Below are 24632 nucleotides of genomic sequence, written 5' to 3' on the forward strand. Positions count from 1 at the left end.
CCCCCCCCCCCACACACACACACACACACGCACACACACACAGGCACGGGCACGCACACTGAATACAGATGCAGGTTTGGCTCTAATGCCCTACAACCTTTCAATTACTACAACCTGAAGGGATGAAAAAATGTACAGGCTTTAACAGCACAATCTTCGCCAGTCGCTATCAGTCATCCTGGTGGCATGAGTGGCAGCGAGCAGAGAAACTGTCACACATGTGAATCTGTGCTAGTGTGACAGATCTATTGATTTCACACATAGTGTCAAATCTTATGTGCAAAGTACAGTAAGAGCCCAATAAATCTCAGTGCCATCAATCATACCTGTTTTAGAAGATTGAATTTGAAGCCATATGCTGCACATCAAACAAGAATGTATAAATTATAGAATGTATACAAGCTTCTGCACCACTGTAGAATATAAAATCACAGTTTCTGTCATGATTTGGAATTAAGAGAATCAACACTTTGATTGAATGCGTAGTGTGTGTGTGTGTGTGTGTGTGTGTGTGTGTAAGTAAGTAAGTAATTCAGGCCTGGAGGTAGGGCAGGGCAGCACAAGCAAGATGCTTTGGGATTTGGTTATCAATCGTTGCTTGGCAACCACACCATCTCTTGTGTCTTCTCACTCCCCTTCTTCTTTTCCCCCATTCCACTCTTTGTTTCTCCCATCCGCACCTCTCCCCCTGCTCTCACTGTACTGCACTGTTGCTCTTCCACGCTCACTTTCTCCACTATTCTCATCCCTTCACTCACTGTCACATCCACATTCACTCTCGGTACACCTTCCTCACACTCATTTCCCCCAGCCCAGGAACAGATGCATGGAATAAAGTAAGTGAATAGTGAGAAGGAGGAACATAATAGCAAAGAGCAGTGTGCAGAGAATATAGGCCTCCTCTACAGACATCCCCATTCAATGCTTTTTTTTAATCAATTGGGAAAAAATCTCACACTGAAGAGGTGTTAGAAATGCCTGTGCTTATAAGACTAATACCCTAGGTCTGCCCTATCTTACATTTGTCACTCCACACAAACTGGGAATTCCCATATAATATAAACTATTTTTTTTTCTTCAGTAAATCATATTAATAGGCCCAAAAATAATTTTCACATAATAAAAAAATAAATTTTAGCCAAATGGGCTAATCCTGACTTCAGAAGTGAGAACCACCTGTAAATATGAATTTGAAATATCCAGTTACGATATTGATGTTAAAAATAAAACACTGGTACGTTTCAGTTATGCTGTACAATAAAGGTTGGGATTATTTGATAGAGGATACTGCCATCTGCAGGTAATTCCTCATAATTACAAGAATCAGTTTCTGTTAAAGAATGATGATTTAAACTTGTCGCACTATGACTGTAACCTGGAAGGTAATCGTTTTAATCGTTATGTTCTCTCTCTCTCTATGAATCAGTAAATACAGATTAGTCTTAAAGAATCAAATCTAGACATTATTATTATAAAGCTGTTATTTAATTTTAATTTATTGTTTGCCTTTACATAAAAAACGTCATGCTTTATGTAATAATGAAGCCCATTGAAAGATGTCCAACATTTGATATCAGAAAAGCATGGGGTTCAGATTCCAGGTGTCTTTAATTGTATTTGAATGGAGGTGCTATGAAAATGTGTTGTATTCCTGCACCTGCTATTCTCACACAAAGTTACAAAATTGAACTTTCACAAGTTCTGATTAAGTTCTAAGAAATTAACACCAATACTGATCAAAAATCTTGTTTAAAATGTTTTCTTCTTTACTCTTTTATAATTGAATTTCCTTGTTTTCTCACAAAAAACGAAAATTATCATAAACTCGACCTCACAAGGGGGAATGGCATATATGAACCAAAAAGGATATATATATCATTGAGCTATAGAAAACATATATTAGGTATTCTTTACATAAATTGTTATGGCTGTAATCATTTGAAAGCATAATAATGTGTTGGGTCCACCAGACCCCGGAACATTGGCTGTGTAAAAAATATGTACACCACACAAGGGTTAAAATGTATCAATTCTTCATTTGTCATACCATGATCATCACAATCAGAATTTAAAAAATTAAAAAATCCAACCATGACAGATTTGCCTGCTTTGCTTGACCCTTAAAATCCTCCTTGCTTAGTAAATTGTTGTTGACTAATAAATTGGGTTAAAACAAGGAAACACTAACTATCTTAAATCCGGGGAGGAAGAAAGCATCAGATCCTTTACTTGAAAATAATAATCCCACAGTGTAAAACATGCAGTTACAAGTAAATGTCCTGCACTCAAAACTCTTCTTAATTAAAGATGCAGTAGGTAAGACTTATAAAACTAACTTTCTGTCATATTTGCTGAAACTGACCCTATTTTTCTGAGTAGAACTAGCCATATGGTGTTTTTTGCCTCCAACGTCAGCTGTCCAAAACTTGATTGCAGCGTGAAATTTGACAAGCAGATCAGTAATGTTGTTAGAATGAGCTTTTTCCAGCTTTGACTGCTGGCTAAAGTTAACCACAACCTAGAAAAGGCCATTCATGCTTTTATTAGTTCCAGGTTGAACGTCTGTAACACTCTCTATGTTGGTCTGAATCAGACCTCCATCTCACGCCTTCAACTTGGGCAAAATGTTGCTGCTCGCTCATTAACAAATACATCTAAACGTGCACATATCACTCCCATTCTCTGCACCCTGCATTGGCTCCCGGTGTGTTTTAGGATAGATTTTAAGATTTTATGGTTTGTTTTCAAGTCTTTAAATGGTCTAGCTCCAGAGTTTTTCTCTGAAATTTTAATTGTGAGGGAGCACAACCAGTCATTGCGGTCTTCAAATCAGGGAGTTTTAGAAGTCCCATTTCCATCAAATTTGGAGGGAATAGTTCTTTTTACTCCAGTACATTAATGTAGTGGAGCAAGGCAGTATATAAAGTTGTTAGAATGAACTTTTACCACACATTGGTAACACATTGATGCATCAGTAATTATAATATAGTAGGCCTATATTATTTTGGGGCATTCTGCATACTGAGTACTTTCACTTTTGGTACTTTTTTACTTTTGCTAAAGTAACATGTAAAATGCAAAATAGTAACAGAGTATTTTTATACTGTGGTTTTGCTGCTGTAGTTATACATTTGTGGTGTAAATGCACTTGCCCTTGAGAAGGTCTAATAAATAAATGGTGATTAAACTAATCCAAAAAATAGAGTTGTAGAAGAGTTGTTGTTTTTTTCCTGCAAATGTACCTTTTATGATAAAACACACAATGTGCATCACTTTGTCACCATCTAGTGGTGTCACTCTATTATCATTAAAAAAGCAGTATGGTTGAGATTTAGGAACCAAAAAATGAGTTAACATTCTTCAAAAAAACCAAGCCCAACTCTGCGTGTGTAATATAGCTCTTCTTAATATTTATTCTTTTATTCTTTAGACTCAGGGGAAACAGCTGATCTTTTACAGCACAATTTGCATAATATCTCTACACATCCTGTGTACAACCTTAAAACCATAACATTAGATTCTTTGTTTTTACACTGAGTGAAAAACAAGACAATTTTACAAGCATATTTCTTTACAGTCAGCATACGGATAAATCTATACATATTATTTCTCTTTTTAAACATAATCTGTAGGCAAAATATACTGACAAACCATCAACAAAACATGCAACATCCAAAACACAAAGTCTCAGACAACTATTGAAGTTGAATAGATTTTTTCTCCCTTTGCGTTGTTTCAGTCGTTTACAGGACGTGGTTGCACAAGCAGTCATTGGTTGACAGCACATGTTTTATTACACAGTCAACTCCCCTTATACAACTATAGACACACATTGCTGTACAATTATAAGTCTTTTGTGACTTTTTTTCGACACTCACATGCTCAGACTTTGGACGATATAAACATTCAATCTTTGTAGAAAATAAACACTTTATGTACACATGTCAAAGGACTAGAGTCACATCCACACCCCTCAGAACAACATTAAATGGATGGTTTCACAAATACAGGCAACAGCAGATCGGAACAAACAGTAATTAGCTTTAGGAAGGTCTAATGAAACACGAGGGGTCATGACTGAGCATTGAGGGACTATGTCTCATTTACTGTACGTTGTACACAGACTGTTAAATAGACTATGAGCATGATGTACTGTGAGGGTCTTTTCTCCCCCGGTTGTGCATTGTGTTTAGGAACCCCAACGTGTTTGTATGTTTTTCTTTTGCCACATAGATACAAAATGCACACCAAAATATCTTCTGCCACCACATACACCATGATTCAGCTCATTTCAGTGCAGAAACACAAAACACGTAATCTTGCATGTCATGACAGTTAAAAGAAAATAAACAATGTAATAAGTAAACACCCTCCATGTGGAAGTTAACAGCTGTTAACATCAATTTATATTAAAATCAGTAAAAACAATCAATGTATTTAATATTTTCTTTTAAAGATGTACAAATTGAAGAACTTGTTTTTACACATTTAGACCATATCTTCACAGATATAACATTAAGTTAAAAAAAAAAAAATACATTCAAACACATTTTTGTTGCATAGAATTAAGAACCAATGGGTCTGGAATAAAAAAAGTAAGGTTGGCACAGCAAATTAAACATCTCCAAAATTAAGCACAATCCCTTCTTTATTATATATATATTTTTTGTCATCCTTTGCAATATGATTTAAGTGACATCGTGTTCTAAGTGTCTTTGTTGTTTCTAATTTAATTCTTTAAAAAATTGCATCAGCCCTGTGATATGCCTAAATACACCGACAGTAGTTCTGAAGGTCATGCGTCAGTGTTTTTTTCTTTTTCTTTCTATAGATATGGAGGGATAACATGATGACAAGATGAATACATGGGTCACCTGCTCCAAATTAGTACTGAGACTTGGCCCCCATCTAATTGAACTCCAGTGGGCCTGAGTAAGTGTTTTGGTCACAGGCAGTGAAAGAGGCTGGTTTACCGTGTTGCGGGAGTCACAGACATAAAAACAGCGTAGTGAGTTTTACAACACGGCCGGACACACAGAGAAACCTTGACATTTGACTGGTAAGAACATTGTTTTTTTTCATTTTGAAATTGTTTTTAGGTAAAACTCAGACCAGGGGGCTTTACTAATACACAGAAAGCAAAGCTGTCATACTGAAGCGATGACAGATGCAGATCCACAGATGGTTTTGACACAACTTGTGTAAATTACATGTTCATTCCAACAGTGTAATTACATGATGAGCTACACAGAAAGAAATATTAGCATACTCTGACCTACTCTGAGCTCTGAACTACCACAGCCTTAAAGTAAATTGTCGTACTTATGACACAGATGTGATAAACTCTTGTCATCCTCTACAGTTGGCTTGTAACTTTCCATACAACAAGTGTTTTGGATCAAAATTCTGTTCATTTTGTTGTAATTCTGACCTACCTTACACAATAGCATGGATCACTGGATGTTGACTTTGACCTTTAAAATGTGTATTCACAGCCCTGTTAAATATCTAATGGTGCATCAGTGTGATCAGAGGTCCACATTCACAAAACGGCTATTAGGCTATTGCCTACACCATAGATGAAGTAGTCTACTGGATTGTCAGTGCGTCACCCACAACCTTAAACAGAGAGCATATGTCTGTATTTTGTTATAAATAATCTGGTGACAAGAGAACAACTCTTATACATAATATTGTACTTAGATATAGTCTGCATCTGATATCTTTGTATATTATATAAACATCACACTGTACAATGTGGTTTCTCTGTAATCTGCATGTGTGATATCTACAATCTGTAGTGCTGTACAATTTGTCTTCATCCCATAGCAAAAGTCATCAGTCTGACTACTTTTTTTTCCTCTTTTTACATGAAACTAAAAGACTATCGTACAAAAGAACATTACGCATTCCTTCATCATTAAGCATTTCAAGACCACTGATTTTCACACACATTGCAACCATAACTTGGGCATTTCAACAATGAAAACACAATGCTATTTCAGTTAAGGATCAAGTTCCATTTTTTCTTCATCTTTCCTTCTGAAAGATATGTTTGTTTAGTTGCACAACACCGAAACAACAAAGTCTCATGTGGATCATGGAGTGGAACTAAGGTAAGAAAGACAACCCTGCACTAAAAGCCATATTGCTGCATGTTTCAGCGCCTGCTGTGGTATTTGCATGTTTGCATCCCACAATTAAGCACAGCCAGCAAACACTTGATATGAGGTGGACATGTGGGCTGGCAGTGTTAGACTGATAAAGTTTTAATGGTATTAGTACATAATTTCCTCCTTCTTAAAACTTCTGAAACGAGGAAGTGAATTAAATGTATCTTTTTTTATTCCACATTTTTTGCTCTTAATCATCTCTGAACTAGTACATTCTGTCTTCACCTTTCTTCTATCTGGACGGTGCTCAGGGGTTGGTCTGAGTGGAGCTGACGAACAATTTGTGCCAGCTGACCACTCTCTTCCTCATGTCTACCTTGTCTAGCCAGATGTAGGCTTCCCCTATCAGGGTCTTCTTCATGAACTTGCCTCCGTTGGACACCAAGAAAAGCTGGAAACACATGAGAGAGAGAAAAAGATTTATCATGGCTGACTCTGTTGTTATTAAATTGTTAGGGTTTGTGCTTTGTCAGCTTATATTTGTCATTCTTTCTTAAAAAGTGAAAAGGTAAAGCACGTTATTCAGCATGAATGATGCAAGCACCATTGGGTGACACATGCTTGAGAGTTAGACACAACCAGATCCATATCTGAAGGTCTGCAACTGTCATATTTGGTGGCCTGTTGTACCTGTATGGAGTGTCCAGTTGAGTTGAGGGGGAATCTGAAGGTCTCATTGAAAGAGGGCTCTCTGTCATGTCGACAAACTCTGGTCTTTTTCTTGATGATCCTCTTCTGAGTGGCTACATTTACCACGTATAACTTAACGTAAAGGTCTAAAGACAAATTAGATGCATCATGAATATGGATTAGTGAAGCTGCAAACTGTTTAATTTTTCTCAAAACACAGCCATATACTTGCACTCATGCATGTGCACAGACACACACTAATTCCAAACCTGGCAGGTGGTCAGGGCTTTTGAATTTATAAGTGATATTTCTGCATTGAAGGATCTCCAAGACCAGTTGGTCGCCTTCCGTCTTCACCTCTTTCTTGAGAGCCACCTTGATCTCCCCCATTACTTGTGTTTTACCGCCTAAAAAATAAGAATGAAAAGAGATGCGGGTAATGGAGATTTCTACTTGTCTGTATACCCTGAGTGAGCTCTTGGTTAAGTACCTGCAGGCAGATTCCTACAGTTGCAGAGAAAATTTCAAATATTTAACAAATATGCATTGCTAAAACTGGACTCATAGCAGAACAAAAGCAGGTCAGGGAACATATTTCCTGTTTCACAGGTTTTTTAGACCATGTCTATTATGTACCTCTATTGATGATTAAGTGTAAGGGATTTTAGTAAGATAGGAAAATTTAAATGAGGGGTTAGGCACCATGGAAATTACTTTTTGACCCTCATCTGTGTAAAAGCTGCCAGCTGCAGCCTGTGACCTTGGGCTTTTGGTTGCAAACTGTAACTAGAGATGGAAGATTGGCACCCTGACACCTGAGCTACATGAAACGTAGATATAGTTATGATAGCTGGTAGGATAGGGTGACATCCACTTCTCTTTCACTATCCCAAGCCATGCATTAAGTCATTAGGCTGGGTAAATAATGATTCTTCACAATACCCACTTTACTGATCCTTTGACTCCACAACAAAATAGAGTCATTATGAAAACACAGTTTACAGGTGGTTAAAACAGGGTCATAGTAAATAAATGTTTTCTGTTGTTGTACAAAGTGTCCAGCAGGTGGAGACCTACAACCAAATAACAACAAAAACTTGCCTTCATTTTCTGGGGTCCCTAGTTGGTTTTTGTCGGTGCCGTTAGGAATAGTCTTACCACTGTGAGAAGAAAACAAACATATGGGCATCATCAGATCTATGGAATGGAAAATAAATTTTTAGGCATTACTGTCAGCCTTGAGCATTACTGGATGTGCTTAGAATGAGATACAAATGGTCTTACATGCGTGGCACTTGAAATATGGCACTGTCTACTCCAGTCCCCGCCCCCTCTTCCCCATCCAGACCTCCATAGGCGTCTCCCACAAGACTAGGGGCAGACAGCACCACTGACCCTGAGACATCTCCCAGTCGGTGTCCTGGTCCTGAGTGTGGCAAGAACAAACATGATGGTGAGGAAATCTAACTATCCATCTATCTATCTATCTATCTATCTATCTATCTATCTATCTATCTATCTATCTATCTATCTATCTATCTATCTATCTATCTATCTATCTATCTATCTATCCGTCTATCTATCTATCTATCTATCTATCTATCTATCTATCTATCTATCTATCTATCTATCTATCTGTCTGTGTCTGTTTGTCTGTCTGTCTATCTCAATTATTTGTACACAGAAACGGACAAAGAATGTCTTCATGCATGCATGTCCAACAGAAACACTTTGCACCCCCAGCTATCACTCACTGACAGTGACGCAAAACTTTGACTGAGCATCGCATAACAGCAAATCAGGGGTGGGACAGATCAACATAGATGACAGCTTGTCCTTTAGCAGTGCAGTGACAATCACCTCGGTAAACGCGTCAAGATTACAGCAAATCCCTTCACTAAAAATAAATCAAAGTGAATATAGGTTGAGGAAATATGAATGATTCATTCATAATCTTCATTATTTTCTCTCGGGTCCTGGCTGCTGTTGAGTTATCATATACAGTATGAAATAGCGTGATTAGTTTAAAGAGTGTGGGAAGTGTTTCTGTCTAGACTAAGGGTGGAGACATTCTTTGCCTTCTTGATCTCAATGTCCACTGCGTCCATTTGCTTTAGAGTAACACAATAACTAATAATCTGTGGCAAAATTAGTTGGACAAGCAATTTCTATAGCCATGACAACACAATTATATCAATGACAAAATAAACAAAGAAAGACACGCGCATGCACATTAAGACATTTACAGACTTACATGAAAGGAGATGTTTTGCTACTTCAATTATTTACAGATTTAGTTATATGGCTTCTTTCCCATCTTTTTTTTAAATTAGTTTTTAGTGTTATTACATTATGGTTAAGTCACGATTAATAATATTTAGCATATTTCCTATGTTGCCTCACCTTCCCTTGACACCTCTGTTCCTCTCATGGTTAGCTGACCGCTTTACTCTCATTGGCCGGTGAGTGAGCCTCCTGTTGACATTTGAACCTCTTGGTGTGTCTGTGTTTCCTGGTTTGACTGGTTCAGTCTCAGATTTGAGTCCCATTTGTTTTAGGCGGCAGGTTTGGGAGAGGATTGGGTAGGGAGGGGGAGCCTGTGTGCCATACCAATATGTGTCTGTGTGTCTGTGTGTGTGTTTGTGTGTGTGTGTGTGTGCATGTGTGTGTTTTGTGACTTATCTAAGGGTTCACATGCACACAGAGAGAGACTGCAGCATCACAAAGTCCTCAGTGGCCAGGGAACAGTAACCAGGGAAGCTGCAACTGCATGCTCAGTAAATAGTTCTGACACTGGGCTAACTTCTCTTAGAAAGCTATGACAACAAAGTTCTTCATTTTGAGGACATCACACTAAAGATTATGCATAAACATGAATAGTTATTGTTTAAATTGTGTTAATATGGTACAAGACATGGGGTACTGCCATCCCAGTTTGGTTTCTATGCCGGGGTTGAATATCTCCACACTTGTGTTCTGTAGAAACCATGTGCTTGGGATTGGCACATGCACAATTCATGAAAAAAACAGAGGGGTCTGGGGCTTATTTTGGAGGTAATTAAATATATATTGTTCATTAGTTGCGTTATAAATTGTTAAACTCCTCTGCTGTGTTAGTGTAATAACTCAGTAATATAATAACTTTATGTCCTACTAAAGATATCGAAACAGGCAGCAAAATGTTTAACAGATGGGACATGTCAAATACTTTATTTGTGATATTTACTGTACTGAATGTGTCACATTTATACATATTTAATTTCAGATTTAAAGACTGAATATAATGTTTTTTTTATAGCAAGTTTAGGTTTTGACATATCTCAGTTGTTTTGTCTTTTTTCTTCTGTCTTGGATTTTTGTGACTGTATTAGTAAGATTGATCTAACTTGGAGGAGTTAAAAATGAAAATGAAATTATTGATAAGAAAAACAAAGTAAGACAAGGAGTGCAGAAGGCAAAGGTAAAATGTTAAAGAGGTGAACGCACAGCGGTTCAGGTTTTCATCAAACGTTCTCAACAAAGCTTGCATGCGCAGGAAAAAGGAAGCATGTCACAGGAAGTGAATCATGGGTAGGGACAGGATTTACTTGGTTGCAGGCGGGACTGTTGCACGGCAGCCTCGGCAGCAGCAATTGCTATCCCGGCATCCTCAAGGTGGGCCTGAGTGACACTGCTCTTGCTTTGGCTTCGGGAGGGCCCATGGGAGCGCAGTTGACCATCAGAGGAAGACTTGGAGCTGCCTGGGCTGCTGTGTGACTTTTCCAAAGGCATCATCTGCATGTCTGTAGGACGAAGAAATGGAAGGTTATGAATGCTAGTGGGTTGAGATGATGTACTGTAGATGATTCCACACTGTTAACAGTATTTATTTGTATCTCCTCCCCAACGGTCTTTATTGTGCCATCTACTGCGGCAATTGACAAGCACATGATATGTGAGAACAGCTGTCAAGAAATGATTAGCCTTTTTGTTTTTTCGTGTTAACGGCTTCTATTTCTATGACAACTGAGGGACCAGTTTTATGAAATTTTTGTTTTTTGTTGCAAACGGAGACCTGCCAAGGCTAATCAGTGTCATGATGTGTCATTTAAACGGATTCATAGAAATGAGTATGTGTATGAGTAGTTCCCAGCTTAAAAACAAGTACTTATTGGGGATTATTTTACCTTTGGCTGGATCAGGGAAGATTCCATGGCTTCTGCTCTTGATTACAGAGGTTTTGGGTGAATCATGACTCCCATCCGGTCCATGACCCTGTTCCATACCATGCCCAGGCCCCATCCCAGAGCCTGACATATGGCCTAGGCTGTGTCCCTGACCATAACCCTGACCTGCACCAGACCCCGGTGGGCCTTGAGCAGCATGGTGTGCTTTGCTGTGCTCAATGCTCTCACTCTGCTCTTTCAGCGGTAGCCATCGAGGAGTGTTGTCGAGCTGGGCCGTGTTCGACAAGTCAATCAACACCTGAGACAAAATCAACATACACAAAGCAGTAACATTGAGAGAAGGAAAAAACAACACTGTAAAACAAAGCCCAACACTCAGGTGAAACAGGTAGAGAAAACCTCACTGATACACAGAGAGGAATTTGTATGAAGGTAGATAACAGGACAGTGTGTGCAAACAGTCTCTTTTGCTAAAGAATTGAATGATGAATGTACAGGCAAGAAGCAAAGCTTGACTTGGGAGTTTGTAAAAGGAGGGGGTAATTCTAGTATTTTAAAGTGGTTTTAAGAAAATTTGATTTGTCCTTCGAAAAAAACTGCAGAATCCTTTTGTGTGATGTAAACACGAAATGCATTTGACATTTTCAGACATTTTTATTCCGATTCCAAAGCACTCACTTCTCCTAGGAAGTCATTGGAGGAGGACCTGTCATAGTCCCAAACTGTCACCTCCAGCGTCTTTTTCTTTAACTGGATAGAAAGAGTGAAGAAGAAGAGAGGGGGCACAGATTATGATAAGGGATTTGTGCATATGCATGTGTGAGGAAGAGAAATGTGGATGTGTGAGTGTGCCTGTGTTTGTGTGTTGGTGGAGGAAGCGCAAAATAAAACAGGCACGCTCTATGTGCAGTGCATGAAATAATGCAAACCTTTAATAGCCGGGTCATTTACTGTAATAAGCAAGGAAGCAAGGATTCACATTACATGTGGTTGATTCCAATACATGAACCTGCATGTGTGCATAAACTTGTGAATGTGTATATGGATATGGGAATGTGTAGGAGGAGTTGGAAACCTATCTCAAAGGGTGAGTGGGCGAAGAATCAATGCAGCAGCATTTCTGAGGCTGTGATTAACATAAGGAAGCCCGAGAGGAGACAACGAAGGCCTCTTTTCTCAGACCACTAAAGCTAGCGGATCTGCACTCATCTCACTGTTGTAATTACAGTCTGGGTGGTGTCTCTGTCACCAACAACACATGTTCCCATATACACAGTAACACTTGCAGAGTAACAGACAAGCATACAGGCACATGATTATCAAGTTGATATCAATCTTTTTTTCAAAATGACACGTAAGTTGTTGGTGTTGAGACTGTGTTGGAAATGATGGTTGTTAACTTGAGTCTTGGGAGTGCTGATAAGAGGTTGCAGAGGGATACGAAGAACAGCCCTGGGGACAGGGCTGAGGATGGAATCCTAATAAGAGTATAAGACACGCACTTCATCCAAAGTGGCCTACAGCACATACAGGTTAAAGTGTGCATGTGTATGTGTGTAAGTGTGTGTGTTTTTCTGTGTGTGTGTGTGTGTGTGTGTGTTTCTGTGTGTGTGTGTTTGTGTGTGTTTGTGTGTGTTTATGTGTGTGTGTGTGTGTGTGTGTGTGTGTTTGTGTGTGAATGTTAATGTCACTTTGCACAGTACCTGCTCAAGATGAATGTTTTTGTAGATGACAGTCTGGTTCCATTCTGGGTTCATGGTCTTCTGGGCATACTTGGTCCTTCTCTTGTTATCAGCACTGATAAGTCATGATATTCAGAACGATTGGTTGTCAGTAATAAATGAAAATGTATCTTCCCTGCCTGACCCAATGGCAAACATTCACCACACTGTGATATGCTCAATGCATGTGGACTAAATAGATGCTTGTGAAATAGTCAATCTCCTGTTTTGGAGACATAATATACAAATTCAAATGTAAATGTTCTTTAAATTGTCTGTTTTGGCAAAGATGCTTTTACAAAATCACAATGACTTCAGCGAAAGAAGCTGGGGAGATCTAAAGTGAGAGGCACGGAGAGAAAAAGCAATGACAGGAGTGTTCTTAAACACCATGAAATAGAGCAGATAATTGGACAAACAACAGAGGCCACAACAAAAGGATGGAAAAACACTTTGGAGACATAATTCACGGAAAGAAAAACATAACACCAACAAAAAGCAAAGATCAGCACCACACTACCTTGCATTCTGGACAACCATGACTTGGCTGAGGGAGTCCAGAAGAGGAAGAGGAGGGCAGATATCACAAACAAGAAAAGCAAAAACACAAAAACAGTCAGAGAAGCTCAGAGAGCTCAACAAAAAGCCAGTAAAGGATAGAGAGCTGAGGCAATCAGTATTCTCTGTAGGGTGTTCACTGTTTTAGTGCCCAATCAATGTATGTGACAAGTTCAAAAACATCAAAATGATAACAACTGGCTAATTCACTATTTTGAACTGCTGTGGTCATACCATGACTGTGCACTCTACTGCTATTGTCTGTTAAACAGCAGAGGAACCAAAGTGCTTTGCTATAGAGCTTTAATGTCTAACCTATAGAGTGTGGTAGAGAGGGCTCATAATCACATAAACAGGTCTGATGGGGTCATTATCTCCAAACTGATACTGTTACAGAGCATCAGATAAAGGATATATCGATCCTTTCTTTTGCTATCCACAGGCTCTTGGGAATATGGTAGATCAGGGAAGAAGAGGAAGCCCTGGACTAGGAAGCTAAAATTCTCAATTCTGTCAAAAGTGGGCAGAGTAAGCCAGAAATTCCTGTGTGTTTTCACACATGTATGCTGTCTATGAGCAGCTAGTTGAACATATTACATATAACCTCTCCAAGCTTTGTAAAAAGTCTAAAACACCCATCCATTGATTCATAGAGATTAAATCAAATTGAAATTACACTACAAATGACTGCCTCATATCATCATGTCCAGTCTCATTCTCTCCTACAATCTCGGGTAGTTAGCCAATTTTGTACAGGACATACAATATAAAGTCAGAAAGAAATAGGGGGAGAGAAAACAAGACAGACACAGAAGCAGAAAGGCAGACACAGACCAGACATCCATCACTTAAACACAGTCAGAGCTCACCCTCTCCCAGGTAAGAGGTAGACTTTGACAAAAGGGTCAGAGTAGCCGTCGTTGTCCCTCGGGGCCAGGTTTCTAGCCTGCAGGACGTGGACGATCAGGTTTCCCAGGTTCCTGTCGTAGTTGATCTGGAGCTAATGGAAAAAGAGTGGAGGGAAAGCCGTGTGAGATCGACCAAACTACAGCTGAAAGAAGATCTCTAGTACTTCTGTAAGTGTTTTTGTACCTGAATTTCTCCAGTGATGGGGTGAGGTATCCTATTTACCTCTATTGGCTAGAAAAAAAATATGGAGAAGAGCATACAATGGATTTAAATTGAATGTTTCATGAACTGACCCACAAAGAAAAGTACACACTAGACTTCAGACACTATGCATCCATCTATCTGTCAGACTCCTAAACAGCAGACTGTTTCAGACTGTTCAGACTCAACTGTTCACATTTAACATTTGCACTGTTATTTTTATTATTATTATTATTTCATTTTTTCATATGCAGCTTATTCAAATTGTTTTAATTTGTATTTCTGTAGTATAAATTGTAAGTTTTAGATTCCTTGGCATTCGGTGGACAGCAAAGGAAGAATTTCATTGTGCAGGAACCATAGACCGTTAATACAGTCTATGGCAGGAACACATGTTTCCTTGCTGTGCTTATGACAATAAACCTTTGAAACTTGAGAAACTATGCTTGCAGTAAATGGTGCTCTGACTACACTGTTGAAATACATATTGTCATCTTATATCAGATAAATCGGTTGTCCTCGAAATGTTGAGATGTCGAGTAAAGATTTCACACCAGATCTATGCGCCTCAAGAGAGATTTGAGCTGTGAACAGTAATTGACTGGAAAGTCCTCTAGTGAAGTTTGAGAAGGTTAATCAATTATTTGAGCTACTTAGACATTAATGGTCTGGTTTCAGTTTAGACAATTTTCAACGTACAAATACATTTCTACTGTTTGTTTCATATTCCATGCTAGGTATTCATCCCCATTTGTTAATATATAATATAGCTTCTTTCTTCTATCAGTGTTAAATGCCTTTCAATAATCCAGCACATTGCTTATAATTAAGCACTTATGTATGCAAATTGCCTATTTCATGTGTAAGGAACACCCGTAGCCAGGGTTATGCACTGTACCACACTATTTTCTTCCATTATCATTGGCCTGTCACTCTCTGATGAACACAGTCACACCATTTGACCTTCACGTGCAACCTCCCATTTGTGATGTAATGTACAGGTATGTGCGATGTAATAGAGATGGATGATGCATGACAGATCACACAAGGTTCCACAGACTTCCACCTAAAAGATCCATACTGTAATTCGTACAGACTAGATTTATGTATCAACCTCTGACATAAAAGCCAGTTGTTCAATATCTATATGCCTCCTCATCCTCACATACAAATTTAAACTCTTCACGATAGAAGAGTATGTTTGAGATGAGGCAGTCGAAAGCACGCTAACAGGTCAAATCCACAACCTTTTGTCGTTGTTTCTTGTTTATGGCGGGAGATGCAGGCTGGCCGGGGCTTGGTACACCACTGGAAGCAGCTGATCCAGGACCCGAGTGGAGGAGGGCAGAGCGCTCCAGTGCAGAGAGGACCCCCAAACTCCCAGGCCCAAGCCCCCCTCCAGCCACACCAGGAGTCAGCTGCTGGGACACTTTCTGCAGTTCTGCAGCCAACTGCTTAGGATCCACTCCAGGGGAACGCTGCCCACCCACTGAGACAAATGCACATAGTAACTCACCTTGTAATGTGAAATAGGTACACAGATGCATGCATGCATGCAAACATATAGACAAATGCTTGTACATACCAGCCTTAAGCTGGACATGGTGCTCCAGGGCTTGTGGGTGCTCAGGGTCAGACAGCATATTAAGGTCGCTGTTTGGATCCATACAGGAAATTTATAATGGGATATAAACCAGTGTATCTTAGCAGTAATCATAGAGTGATACTTGTCAGATGAAGGGGTGTGGAATGGCAGGAAGGTAAATTAGGGAGGAGAGAAGGTGTACATATATGCAGAGATAAAACATTGCGACTAAACATGTTGGAGTTTCAAGGGGACAGAGGGGTACATCATGGCAGATGTGACTCACAGTCTCACACAGAGCTCCGCCTCTGCACACGGCTGTCCCATGATGCACTGCACTTCTTCGTAAGTCTTTCTCGTCAGAGGGATTTCATTCCACTCCAACACCTGCATTCCTGTGATGTGATAAAGGCAGGCAGGCATTTCAGAGTCAAAAGGGTATTACCAATTCCCACACAATATGTTATAGCCTGATGGCAATCTCATTTCACCCCATCACTGTTTAAAATGAAAGATGATTCAGTCTAAATAGTGCAGCCTACATTTTAACACAACAGAAGTAATGCTTTAATTTGTAGTATACCCAATGGGAAACTTTTATAATTTTATTATCAATTTGTTTTTTGTGTTGACTTTGACATTACATTATTATAGCATTACACACAGCACAGCAACAGGAAACTAGAGTTTTGCACACCACAAAGAATTGCAAAAAATTGCATGTAAGAAGTTGAACATGTGAGACAAAACAACACACCTGAAATAGAAAATCTATATACTAATTATATATTTTCCAAAAATCAGTGCACAGCAAACTTGCTAGAGCTGTATGAGGACTCACTTACACAACTGAAACCTGGTCTTCAGATTAGACTTCTGCTTACGAAACAACTCACCAGCTGCTGTGACGATAAAGGCTTGAATTAATATCTACATATTGTACTGCAGGAGCCATTGCTCATTTAGATTATACCCTCTGCTCTCTCTATATATAATTCACTGTATCCTCCCCCACTTTATTTCTCTTTGCACCTGAAGGCATGTTCCGCTGCCATTCTCATAAACATCAAATTTGCATAGTTACAATTCAGCATGCGCTAGAAAGTAAATACGCCGGCCTGACCACTATTCTTATGTCTTTATTAAAACTAATAATTCCATGAAAAGGGAATCCAGTCTAACCTTTTCTATCATAATAAGTCCAAACCAAAAATATGAATATAACACATCAGACCAAGAAGAATTACATGATGTTCATCCTTTACCCACTCCCTTGTGCAATAGCAAAAGCCATGGCATTTCTTTTGGTGGAGTTATATTTAAAGAGAGAAACAAGGACCGATTGTGTTTAACCATATCATCAAACTGTGGGAATTTGCACTGATATTCAGGCTCCCCTATATCCAAATAATAAATATAAGAAGATTGATTATTTGAAAATTTGAACAAATATACTGTATGTAGAAATCAAGTGGGGATTTCTGAACATTCTTAACCCACATGTTGTCCTCAGGTCAAACTGACCCGTTTTCCTATATCAATGTTCTTTTTAACTACCCAATTGTAATTACCCAAAATAACATGATTGATTCCAAACAACGCTCTTTGGCAAGTACAAATCTCTACTTTCATTAATTTTGGGGTGTCTTATTCGATTTTATAGCATTTGAAAAAAAAATTGAACTGCTTTTGAAATAAGCAAGATAATAGAAAGAATATAATAAATATTGAGTAAAAGTTTACATATTCAAGTTTGTGATTATCCATCAAAATACATTCCTTTAATTTTAGTCTAAATAATTCCTAATTTCAGTTTTTGTAACTCAAACATTAGGTTTATTTTCCTATAAATGAGGTTCATTGAACATAAATTCCAAACATAACTGTAAAACTAACTGTAAAACTAAAGAGAATAAGTAAGTGTTAAGTGGCAAACATCGGGAAAAAAAAGCATCAAAAGTGTTGGAAAATGGGACAAAAACAAAAAAAGTTAAAAACATTGATAAAAAAGCCCCGACAAAAGATGATTTTCAATTTTGACGGGAAGACAACACAAGGGTTAAAAATAATGATTGTGTACTGTATGTGTGTTTGTCTATGCCTGACTTTCTGTATTTGTGTGTCTATGATGATGCTAAATATAGCCTAATGACTAATGCAGCCCAGTGCAATGGAGGGTGAGTTGACAGGCTTTTTCTGTTTGAATGTGATGTGTCGGGGAATGAGACATGACAGACCACAACACAGAAGGCTACACCAGCCTCTTCCATCTCCATCTGGAATTCACTGATTCAGGCAGAGACTTTTACTGAAGGCATATACGCTGCCATGAAAATAATAACAGTTTAAAGATTTGCATTTAAATCATTAATCTCTCAGGCCTCAGAAAGGATATTTCTTGCACAGCAAAGTCAAATGAATACAGCTCCTAATTTGAACATCATGTTCTCTTGTGGAATGATGGAAATATGTAGCATTTTTCTTACTATTCCAAACTTAGCTTTGTATCTTCCATTTTTCCGTTTCAAAAAGTGAATGTTATATTTCTTGATTAAGAAATAATAATGACAATGAAAATAAGCTGAAAAAAGCAAGCTGGGGCTGATAAACAATAATATATACAACCTCCTTTTCTCATTCTCTTCTTACCCTCTACAACCTTTCCTGTTTGTTCTGCCACACCACCAGGGATAACTTTGGCAATGTAGGCTCCAATCTCTCCTCGGCTCCCTGGAATCTCCTTCCCACCTACCACACGGATCCCAAGTCCATTCCCTGGGGGACAAATAAACATGCAAATCCTTATAAACGTGATAGAAAAGTGATGGAAAATGATTATGTGCTTAATCGTAGTATGGCATGTGAAAGATATGAACAGACATTACAGCATGTCTCTGTGTTCTGTGTTTGCCTCGTACCTGAAACACTGGTGTCCTTCGGGTCTCTTTTCAGCTTGATGCAAGTGTGAGGAAAGGCATAAGGGACCAGTTTCATCTGAGAGAGAGAGCATTTACAGCATCAAGAAAATAGGTTTCAGGTTCAGTGATTGACACAACATTTAGGTAAGGGAACAACATAGTGTGAAGTTGAATGTTGTTGGCTTGGATCTCACCTGTCTCCTGTCTGACATTTTTCCGCTCTGTGGATGCCCTTCTCTTGGCTTATCAAACCAATCTGTGTCCTCTCTCCTGAGGTGGTAGGCTAGAGAGGGAGATGTAGGGGTTAACAGCCATGTACACACACACACACACACGCCTACAGTATCCCCATAGCTTGATAAACCTCTCCTTGTATGGACAGGACTACTTGGGCAGTGTTCAATCTTGCAATTGAGCTTTGTCACACATCCACCCCCCTTAGTACGATTACAGTAAAATCTCTGATCTTCACTGACTGGATAGATGAAAGCACAGAAATATAAACTCTGGTCCACACTATCCATGCCAACTGTGAGATCCAATGATCACTGCACGCACTACAAGAAGGATGAATAGATTTCAAGGTTGGCACTCTTCTCATACTGTGCAGTGCTCCCCGTCTCAGTGTGAGGGCTCCCTTCTGTCAACATTTGTAAAGCTGCTTGCACTGAAAGAAACCTTTGGAAAGTTTGACAAGACACTGTGGGTTTGAGTTGTCCTATTGTGTTTTTATTCCAATAATAATAATCATAATAATATCAAACTGTTTTTATAGTCATAATTGTCAAAACAAGTCTTTGTGCTGTGCAATTTGAGGAATGAAGGGTGAAATAAATATGCAGTAAGTCCTTACCTTACACTGTAGCTTATAGTACACAATACAAAACCACCAACTGTGAAGTGGTACTGTACTATTTTAATATATTTATGATGTGTGCTGTGAAACCCTCCAAAGCTCATCATACAGACATCTAACATCTTTAAAGCAATGTAACATCTAAAAGACATTGGATGTCTTGTGTTACATTTAGCATCATTATTGCAAAGCTCAAAAACCATCTAAAACCATGTTAACAAGGCAGATTGGTGGAGAATGGTCTACATTAGAAACGTGAGTCATCAATTGGTGTTTGATGCAACTAATTGCCACTAAGGATAGAATGTGCACAGGTGAGCCAAATGTATCTAATTCTAATTCCACCAAGGAGATGCATTCATAACGATGAAGAGAAATTACCTGATGACTAGACACACTCAGGGCTCTATTATAATGATCTAAGCACATGGCGTGAAGTGCATGGTGTGAAACGCATGACGCAAGTGGGTTTAAGGCTTGTCCAAATCCACTTATGCTAGTTTGACGGCGAAAAATAGTGTCTGTGCACCAGGCGCAAGGTTCAAATTGGTTGTACTTAGGGTCTACATTAATTCATCGTGTGTTTTGGGCATAACATGCAACAAACCAATCAGAGTGACATCTCCCATTCCGTTTAGAAGCCAGGCTCGTTTGTACCTTGGCCCAATGCTATTATGATAGCAGATTTGCACCATAATATTTTTATTTGTAATCTTTTGCATGTTTGTGTACTGCTGCACTTTCCTGTGTGTGTAAAAAGCATAGTGTGTACACACTGTGCTTAAGCCGAGGCACATTTGACTAATGCGCTGTTAAAATAAAAATGAAATGCTGCGTTACTAACTTTAGACCAGGTTTTTGTTGGTCAATGGCGCAATCACTTCCCGCTGCCTCAATAATCCAAGAATCCACCTGAACACACCTCCCTGTATAACCAGCTTGCCCATGGGTGCAAAGATGGGCACAGGTGTATTTGCTATTTGAACAATGTGGAATTTGTAAAAAAATTAAATACAAATAAATAAAAGTGGATAAAATATGCACTGCAGCAGCAATTTCATTTTTCTTTTGTGGCAAAGCTTAGCATGATCACACAATAAAGGCAAGATGCAAAAGTGTATGACATGAATACTACTAATGGGTCTGATATGCTTACAGAAGCACTATGATTTCAATCCAAAAAGATTTATAACTGAAGTCATTTCAGTACAAAACACATAACATATATCTAGTGCCATTAAGATGGGGTTCAACTACGACTAGAGACCTGCTAAATGGCATGTATTGCATACCATTGAGATGTGGGTCATTCCAGAATGAGTCTGGTGTGTCAACAAAACCAGAGAAGTGGATCATTCAGGACTATGATGTGCGGCATGGAGGCATACAGTCTCTATGTAACTACATGGAACTGGGATGCTGTCTCACCTTCTATATTCCAGTTTGGGCCTCCAGCTAGGGTACAAAGTTGTATGTTTTTTTCAGAAACACGTTCAACACATGTTCAGTAATCTAACAAACTACAGGAACTGTGCTTTATATTGTGAGTATACTTTAGCACATGCACTAAAATCAGTAGTGAATAGAAGATGCATGCTTGAAATTACAGCAATTCTGACATTACTAGCCTGTCAGACGGTTAAAATTTTAAGCAGTAGCACTTTAAAAAACAAAAAATAAAACACATTTTAGGGCAAAACGTAATCTATCAAATAATGTGAGATTAATCTTATAGCAGTACCATGAAAGTAAGGGTTTAAACTAGTACTGTAAGATACTCTACCGTGTCTGATACTTTCATGAAAGATTCTGGCATCATCTCTGTTCAAAGCCAGCATGGACTCATTTAGTGCTGTAATCAAGGCAGATGGGACACTTTAACGAGGGGTCAGGACAAATATCACCTTTTTATCAAGAATTTAACCATAGTGATCTTTCGCAAATTGTTCAGAAACTAAGTGAATGTTGCTAAACATTTTTGTTACTGTGATGCATTGTTATATGTCTCTGATAATTAATTTGGATATATGTATCAAATCAAATCTTACATATATTTTTTCAAGTGGTATATTGACATCTACAGAAATGGATTTGCCTAGCCTAAATGAACACTGCCAATCTCCCACTTATGAAAATGGACAAAGTACAATATTTTCTGTCAATCACTAGAGAACCTGGACATCTCACATTGCAATGAGACCTCCACGGCAACAACCAACAAGCAGAAAACATTCAGTTTATTAAAATGGAAATGGAAAACATATATTGCACAACATGCAAGGATGCAAAATCAGATGCAGATAGAAAATTAAAGACATATTGACAACAAAGACAAACAGTCACATGCAAGACATTTGAGACACACTAATATGGTGCTAAATGTAATTTGTACCACATAGCTGCATGGTGGTTCTTAATTACTCTTAAATGGTCACTGACTTGCAAGAAGTTGCCACAGAAGATGCCTCAACTGCACTTGCAGAGCACTTGAGTATATCTAGACACAATGATGCAGCAGTATTCCTTCAAACCTACTGCTGCTAGTTGTTTTTCAAAATAGCTGAAAGGGTGTCTAAGACAAGTAAATGTACGTTTCTGAGGCGATGACCTACTTTTCACACGACACTATTTCGCTCTGCAGTTTGGTGGGGGAGAGCTGGGAAGAAGACTCCCTGGAAGCTCCTTGTCACACCTTTATGTAAAAGTCCTTTACTACAGGTTTCTGCAGCAGCTTCCACATGGTCTATACAGCATCTCAGACACTCCAAATGTCATTAACCAATATATGTATATATGGATTTAGGTTTATGAGGCACTTCACGCGTGAGAAAATGTTTAAACATTACATTGTTCTATTTGAACAGTTTTTGTTATTTAGGAATGAATGAACGATTAGACCTTTTAGCAGTTTTTCATAATATAACGCCTAATCATGTAAGTAACTTGTACTAAAATGTGTTGTGGTAAATCACATCTAAAGATTAAAAAATACTCTTGTCCTATCAGTAAGTTTCTGAATAACCACTCATGTTATCCTTTTTGTGCCACAAAACACATTCTTAACATACATATTTATACAGGAGTGAATCCTCAACAACTATTTATTTATATATGCCATGCATTCACTGAGTAATATTTAGTTCAGGGCGACTGTCAAGTATGTATTGCTTAGTATTAACAATAATAAATAAGTGTTGGACTCTCACTAACAATAAGGCAGCTACATTGTGGACAACATGTTTAAATAAATTCAAGCCCATAGATGTTGTGCATACCATCTGTGTTACCACTGAAGTAGAAGTAAGGATTATTTCACTGTGAAGAGGTAAAGCCAATGTAAAAAAAAGCCAAAGCATGCTAATGAAATCACAGAAAAAACATGGATAGAACTGATTAGTGACATACGTACATTCAAGCCAAGAGTGAGTATGTATGAGTGAGAAAGATATGCAAAAGAAAAGAAACAGCATGCACACCTGATTAACCTTGACAGAGGGATATATAGTAACACACAACAAACAACAACTGTCTGGAGCACTGCTGATTAGTAAAAGATCAGATAATCCACAAACTCAGTATGATCACTCAGCATTAGCATGCATGAAAAGCAAGTCCACACAGTCTAGTTGTTGCAACAGTCTCAGGCTCCATTTACCTTCGCTGTCAGACATGGCGCCTTGCAAGTCATCCATGATGAATGCGATGTCTCGATCATAGCCTCGCGTCCGAGATTCCTCCCTCATATGTTGCTGTGCCTCTGGCAGTGAATGGCTGGACCCAAATTGGTCCCTGGAGTCAGCAGAGATGGGAGGGAGAGGTCCAGCTGAGGCTCTAGCCATACCCATGGGCTGGCCCACTGGGCTCAGAGGGCTCTCCTCCTCAGAGTTCTGAGCCACAATGGGGATACGTCCCCTACTTTGGCTGATAGGTAAACTGGTGGGCTTTGCTCTGGCCACACCAGGGGCAAATGCTGCATCCAGGACCTCTCCTTCTGTTTTAAGTCCAAGCGAGGAGCTGGATAGGTCCCGTTTGATAGATAGATCCAAGCCATAGACAGAAGATGGGCGGGAGGAGGGGCGTGATGAGGGTCTGGAACGGGTGCCACTTGGGTACGTGCCATCATCATGGGTTATGGCCCTGATATTGGATCCAAGTCCAAGGGACTGGCCAAGATTAAGAGAACCAGCTAAATTGGCCCCCATGGAGGAGCCCAAATATTTTTGTTGCTCAGACAAGTTCTTTCTTAGTCCAAATGTAATCTCATCCTGTAGCAACCTAGCTGTAGCAGCCAGATTGGTCACAGAAGAGGCCCCAGATCCCATGTAGCTTCCAAAGTTAGGCTCCAGGTCCCTACTCTCTTGAATTGGAGAACATTTTGTAATGGCTTTAGGGTCTATTATGGCCTTTTTGTTCTTCATCTGTTTCTGGTAAAGCACAGCCGCTGGGAGCTGCTTTGCAGCCTGTTTTTCAAGGGTGAGCCTGCCAATGCTATATTTCTCTCCTTTAGGGAAGTGGCGAAAACTGCCATCACTGGGGAGATACTGGGGCAGGCCTAGGCCTGTTAAGTGTTCTAGTCCTTCAGTTCCTCGCCTAAACTCCTGCTTGATCTGCTGCTTTAGTAGCTTCAGCTCATAAGGCTCCTCCATAGTGTCATCGTCTCCTTTACCATAACCCTGAAGTCGAGATGAACCTAAAAAATCTGCCACCTAAAGGGGAAAAATAAAATGTAACACATTTAGTGTTTTCTCAATGGTAAAATTAATTAATTACTTACATAACAAATGCATTTTATGTGTGTTAGACATTCCTTGGGAATAAGTGATCAATGAAATATACACAGATATTACCAGACTGATCCATTGTTTCTACATTTGTTGGTAATTGTTGGTTGTGTATATATATCTATATATATATA

At 39.0% G+C, this 24632-nt stretch overlaps 1 protein-coding gene across 5 annotated transcripts in view; it reads right to left on the minus strand.

Moving 5' to 3' along the window:
- Positions 1–3388: 3388 nt before the first annotated feature.
- Positions 3389–24632, minus strand: part of pclob (piccolo presynaptic cytomatrix protein b) — a 49151-nt gene continuing 27907 nt past the window's right edge. For 2 of the 5 annotated variants that reach the window (XM_034880363.1, XM_034880359.1), the window contains 21 exons: positions 23373–24423; positions 21501–21569; positions 21146–21172; positions 19056–19144; positions 18862–18937; positions 18593–18718; positions 16230–16338; positions 15944–16011; positions 15606–15847; positions 14341–14388; positions 14118–14248; positions 13211–13237; positions 12673–12766; positions 11648–11719; positions 10970–11267; positions 10391–10585; positions 8088–8229; positions 7905–7963; positions 7073–7210; positions 6804–6949; positions 3389–6564 (listed from right to left, as the gene is read on the minus strand). In XM_034880363.1, the coding sequence (XP_034736254.1) occupies positions 6421–6564; positions 6804–6949; positions 7073–7210; positions 7905–7963; positions 8088–8229; positions 10391–10585; positions 10970–11267; positions 11648–11719; positions 12673–12766; positions 13211–13237; positions 14118–14248; positions 14341–14388; positions 15606–15847; positions 15944–16011; positions 16230–16338; positions 18593–18718; positions 18862–18937; positions 19056–19144; positions 21146–21172; positions 21501–21569; positions 23373–24423 (3351 nt within the window). In that variant the 3' untranslated portion in view covers positions 3389–6420. The remainder of the gene's footprint in view (positions 6565–6803; positions 6950–7072; positions 7211–7904; positions 7964–8087; positions 8230–10390; positions 10586–10969; positions 11268–11647; positions 11720–12672; positions 12767–13210; positions 13238–14117; positions 14249–14340; positions 14389–15605; positions 15848–15943; positions 16012–16229; positions 16339–18592; positions 18719–18861; positions 18938–19055; positions 19145–21145; positions 21173–21500; positions 21570–23372; positions 24424–24632) is intronic. The other 3 variants (XM_034880361.1, XM_034880362.1, XM_034880364.1) reach the window with 3 other exon arrangements.

Source organism: Etheostoma cragini, chromosome 8, assembly GCF_013103735.1.
Source record: "Etheostoma cragini isolate CJK2018 chromosome 8, CSU_Ecrag_1.0, whole genome shotgun sequence".
NCBI lineage: Eukaryota > Metazoa > Chordata > Actinopteri > Perciformes > Percidae > Etheostoma > Etheostoma cragini.